Source organism: Takifugu rubripes, chromosome 3 (assembly GCF_901000725.2).
Source record: "Takifugu rubripes chromosome 3, fTakRub1.2, whole genome shotgun sequence".
Taxonomy (NCBI): Eukaryota; Metazoa; Chordata; class Actinopteri; order Tetraodontiformes; family Tetraodontidae; genus Takifugu; species Takifugu rubripes.
This window is the reverse complement of record NC_042287.1, coordinates 12357283-12362630: the sequence shown is the minus strand read 5'-3', so window position 1 is coordinate 12362630 and position 5348 is coordinate 12357283. Positions and strand designations below refer to the sequence as shown.

At 49.7% G+C, this 5348-nt stretch overlaps 1 protein-coding gene across 1 annotated transcript; it reads right to left on the bottom strand.

Annotated features, from left to right (window-relative positions):
* Nucleotides 1-3383: 3383 nt before the first annotated feature.
* Nucleotides 3384-5108, bottom strand: bhlhe23 (basic helix-loop-helix family, member e23). Its single transcript, XM_003963339.3, has one exon. The coding sequence runs from the start codon at nucleotides 4983-4985 to the stop codon at nucleotides 4074-4076; it is 912 nt and encodes a 303-aa protein (XP_003963388.2). The 5' UTR covers nucleotides 4986-5108; the 3' UTR covers nucleotides 3384-4073.
* Between the last annotated feature and the right edge of the window lie 240 nt (nucleotides 5109-5348).

The window sequence follows — 5348 nt, the reverse complement described above, 5'->3', positions numbered from 1 at the left end:
GTATGTACAATTGTTTATTGAGTTGTGTTTGTGTGTCTGTGTGTGTGTGTGTATGTGTATGTGTTGCTCACCACCAGTTCTGTATCTGTTGGGCCATTACAGAGATTAGGCTGAGGATCAGTAACGGATGCCCCCGAATGTCAGCTCGCGTCCTCTGTCAAGAGGAAAAGAGTGATGAGAAAGTGTTGCAGGAAAGAAGGAGGGAGGAAGAAGATCTGTGGATGAAGGAGTGAGGAAGAAACACCCAGGCCTCACTCAATGGAATTTTCATTTTGAACCATGTTAATGACCATCAACTCCAAAACAGATGAGACCACTGATTCAGACCAAAATAAACTATCACCTTTCAATGTTTTGACCTCTGACCTCTTGACTGGCGACATGGCAACCAGGTCACGTGACAACTAAACTGCAACGTAACTTTAGGTGTGGTCTTCACCAAACGTTATCACATTTAATTTGGCCTCTCACATCTCCTTACATGCACCTACTAAACAATTATGGCTGCATTCATCAGCCCACCAGAGGAGGAAAGCTCCAGCTGCCAGCCAGGGGAGCGACTGCTCCCGAGTCCAGGTGGATTTTTGGCAACATTTTAACGGTGAGGAAGGAGAGTTTTGACACAAGACGCCTCTACGTGACCCCTACGATGACCCCTACGGCATCAGGGTCAACAGTAGCTCAGGCTGTCTCTGTCCACTGCTGCCTGTCCCTCCTCTGTCTCCGCCCCCTCCCGCCGGGCTCAGTCTGGCCACGCCCAGTGTCAGGTGCCTCGTGGCAATAGGCAAAACGCTTTGCCCCTCCGCCATGTTTCGAGGGATTGTGGCCACGCGCGGACGCAAACGGGGAGACGCATAAACACAGACGTCCCCTCCGCACCTCCTTTAGACGTCTGATTAGCAAACGAGGGACCAAAGCCCGTCCTGCTGCACTTGCAGCGATGTCGCCCCGAATCACATGGCTCCTCAGAACCAACTGACTCACCCGCTCATCGCTTCCGACAAGGTGGGGCTGGGAGGGACAACAGAGTGTGATGTCATGGAGCAGGGAGCCTGCGTGTGTGTGTGTGTGTGTGCGTGTGTGTGTGTGTGACAGTGTGCCTGGTTCAAAACTACAGACACCTGCACCTCCCTCTACATCTTAAGCTCTCTTTCTGATCCAACGGACTTGAATTTATGGCGCGTGTCGCATCATAATCACCCATTTGACTTCCCCAAACTGCCTCAACAGCATCTGGGAGCAAATTTCTAAACACAAGTCTAAAAACACACATTCACAAACCAGCCTTTGGTCCCCCGAAGAAGCATAATTAGTGTTGAAGTGTGTTCATTTTCCTTCAAGGCCCTGGTTGTGAGCACAGTCTGTATGTGTGTGTGCATGTGTGTGTGTTTGAGAGAGAGAAAGAGAGAGAGAGATGAAGTGCCACAATGCGCATCAGACACATGAACTAGCACATAGAAAGAACTTAATTAGAGAAAACAGCGCTGTCAGAAGCATTAGGCTGAGGAACGCACTTAAGGGCATATGGTTTTAGTACTATACCATCGGGTTGGAGAAAAGCACACAAACATACCTCAAAGCTGCGAGCCATGCTAATGAAATCATTCCCCTCCGATCCCGCTGAGAGCAAACACAAATGTTTGCAGACATCACACAGTCTGTCCGCACTCCTGCGCCACATCGTGCTGCCGTGCGAGCGGCCGCGCGCCGACCGTAGGGCCCTTTGTGCGAGTACAGGCAATGTCAACAAAGATGGACCGCAGCGCTGGTATGAAGAGCATTAAAAGATAAAATAGATCCTCTGTGAAATGAGCGACGCTCCACCTTTGTTCCCGGCAAAAACACACTTTAGTTGAACCGAAGCCGGCGTATGTCCATAACAACACGGGAGTGGTTGGCGTTAAAAGCTGCCTTTTCTTTTAATTTGCCGGACATTCTTGAAACAGCCAGGTGAATATTTAATGATTTTGGATGCCTGAAGCACAGACTCTACTCAGGGGGGATTAGGAACTGAGCTGTGGCGTCTGGAAAATGAACAATTGTGTCACGTTTTCATTTCTTCATTTGTTTCTTCCCAAATAAAATTCAGGTTGTTTTTTTTTTTTGCTGGGCATCACAAACAAAACAAACCCAGACTGTAAACCAGCCAAAACACGAATGCAGCTACGTAGAATTTGTGCATCCAGGTTATTCTTCCCCTCTTCCAGCAGGTCAAACGTCTCTGTTGGGCCACTGTGGCGTGTTGCACATCCCAAACTGACAGAAAGATCCACTGTGAAGACGACCGGTCATCTTCGTTGGTACCAGCTGTGGAGTAAAAGATCAGGAAACACATCCAATTAAATCAAAACTCACTCTTAATGCATAGCTGACACGCCAAAAGCACTCGGAGGCCATTAAGATAATAAGGTGACACAACAAATGCAGACCAGAGCAGGTCGACATCAAAAGCCCGTAAGGAAGGAAAGTGACCACCCAAGTGTCCCTGCAAAAAGACGGGCTTCTCATTTGAGACAATTAGGCGGTGTGAGGCTGATGGAGCGCAGGGGCCGCGCTCCTCACATCAGCCACGTTTGTCACATTTCATCCCAGCCGCTCCGGATGTCTCTTGGGGTCTCTGACGAGACGCGTGTCATCAGAGGGCCAATTTAAGATGCCACGGGTGGCCCGTTGTTGTGACACGCAGTTAAATAGGAACACACAGGCTGGTTCAGTCTGAATGAGACTGGAGCTGAGTGGCTGCTCTCATGTGTGCCTCCATTCCTGATCACCGCAGGTCTGGGGGAAAAAACAACATTTTTTGGGTGATTGTTGGGGAATAATAATCAAATCCACCACTTATGGGTTCATTTATAGTTTCACTTTACACCTGGAAAATTAAAAGTAATTGTCATTAATCTACATTTGACAGTACAGATGAAGTGTTGCAGGTAAGAGGATCACAAATGTGAAATTACAGGTAGCATCCACGTAAATGAATGTCTCACTTGTTTTATAATATGAAAATGTTTTTTTCCCCCCTTTTTCATCCAGTCACATTTAAAAAAAAATAAAAATAAAAACTGCCGCTGCAACGTTCAGGGGGTGAAGTCGAGCATGGAGACAGGAGTTGGAATCGTGTTAATAGCTGTCCAGAGTGGAAGAGGCCACCAAGAAAGGCTGCAATCACCCAAATACCCCCGGACAGGTCCTGGATGCCCCGGGCGGATCTCGCGTCCTTCCCCTGAGCGCCGTCGACCCCGCTGCGCGCCGCACAGGCCCCACCAGCCCCCCGTGAGTCCGTTTCACTCCAAACCCACGGACCTGTGAGGGCTTATTACAGAATTATTTAGTAAATAACACATTTTGGATTAAAACAAATGACATGAAGCAGGCCGTTTCCAAGCATAGATATGTGTTTTAATTATAAAGACATATAAACAATATATGAAATCCATGTTGCAACACAACCAAAACGCTTGCTCACGCGGATATAAGCATTTGCAGAACGGCGTAGGATGATTTCCTCTCTCTGTGTCTCTTTTTTTTTTTAACCACAATTGTACAATACAATCATGTCAGCATGTGCAAAAACTCTACAAGTTAATGCAAAAACACAAACTTGGCGACCCGCTCAGTCATCGCTCCCCGACAGCGCGTCAGTGCGAGGAAATCCTTTCAGAAATATTGAATTGATTTAATTAAAAAGAAGATGCAGAAGAAGAAGAAGAAGACGTGTCAGGGCGCTTTTCTTGGTATTTCCACCTTTCGTTTTGTCCAATGTTGCATAGATTACAAACATGAATTAAACGGTAAAATGTGCCCAAATTAAAAATAAAAATAAAAACCCAGAATTAAACGTGACAAAGTGATCTTAAAGGCCTAAACACTTTCTTTTCTATGTAGCGTTGCTTAAATCTTAATGAAACATTGCAATATAATGACTTAACCTTACTTTAAGAGTTTATGCAGCAGACTAGACTCGTTTTAATTTTCCACGGATTGATTTAAAAAATATCTAGAGTGGGAGAGAGACCGACGGAGGCGCAGAGATACGAGATAAAAGTTCAGGAGAGAACGGAGGTGGAACAGAATCAAGGCTTGTCGTTGCAGTGTTTGAAGAGGGTCGACGGTGTCCCGGAATAAGTCGTGCACTTCTCGGCGCAGGTGGAAAGTGCGGAGCCCGAGAACGGGTAGACGGCGGCTTGTCCAAAGGGCGCCAGGGCGGTGGGGATGGGTGAGGTTATGTTCTGTCCCTGGTTCAGATACGCCACCAGCCGCCTCATCTCTTCCAGGGCTTGAGCCTGCATGAGGATGTAGTTCTTGGCCAGGAGGAGAGTGGCGATTTTGGAGAGTTTTCTCACCGAGGGGCTGTGGGCATATGGGATAACTGCGCGCAGGCCGTCCAGCGCGTCGTTCAGGTCGTGCATCCTCCTCCTCTCCCGGGCATTGATGCTGAGCCGCAGGGAGCGCTGCTCCTTGGACTTCTTGGCGAGTCCCCCTCCGGGCTTGTCGTCCCCAAACGAGGAGCCTCGCTTCCTGGAGTCCAGCGAGTCGAAGCCGTCCTCGTCGTCGCTGGTGTGTTCCCCGCCGCTCTCGTTGGACTTTGCGGTCTGTCCGGAGTGAAAGTCGGTGGCCGGCGTGAGCGGGAAGCGGCCGGGGCTTCCGGTCCCATGGCCAGGGCCGAAGCCGAAGGCTGATTGGCCGTAGCGCTGCGTCAGGTCGAGGAGCGTGTCGTTGCTGATGGACTTGAGCAGGTTCTCTTCGCTGGCGTTCATCTTTCTCTTCCAGAGCAGATTCCGTCCAGGAACACTTTCCTTTCTTCCCACTATCGTGTCTCTTCTTGGGGGCAACTGTATTCTGTACTCACGCAGTCCTCTCAATGACTTTTCTTGCACTTTCTCTCTTCCCTCGCTGCGTTTCCTCTGAGGCTGAGAGTCTGTGGCTGAGCTCCTACATGCGTTCAGCAGCTCTGTGCTCTGCGCGCGCCCCCTCGCCGCGCGCATGTAGCCCACGTTCAGCAACACTTGTCTAATTGTGAGATCGGAGCTCGTGGCGATCGCTCCCCTCGCGAGCGTTCCTCGTGCCCTCCCTCGCCTTGGGCAGATTTGGACGAGCGCTCAGCCCCGCGCGCGAGTTAGTATGGGGGCACGAGGCCCGCGGGGATTACCCGGGCGTCCAATCAGGGAGGCGCTTTCATTAAACCAGGAAGGGAGAGTGTCCGCCCCGGGTTCCAAACGCGGCCGGATAATTGCGGCTCCGGTGGACGCGCAGCCGTTACGACCACTTTAAACCGTTTAAACGAAATAAAGGACAATAACGTGATTTTTGTGGTCCAGCGCAAATGTCTCAGGGAATAACGAAAAACC

Coding starts and splice junctions, on each gene's coding strand:
- bhlhe23 (XM_003963339.3), bottom strand. CDS start 4,985: ATGCGCGCGGCGAGGGGGCGCGCGCAGAGCACAGAGCTGCTGAACGCA.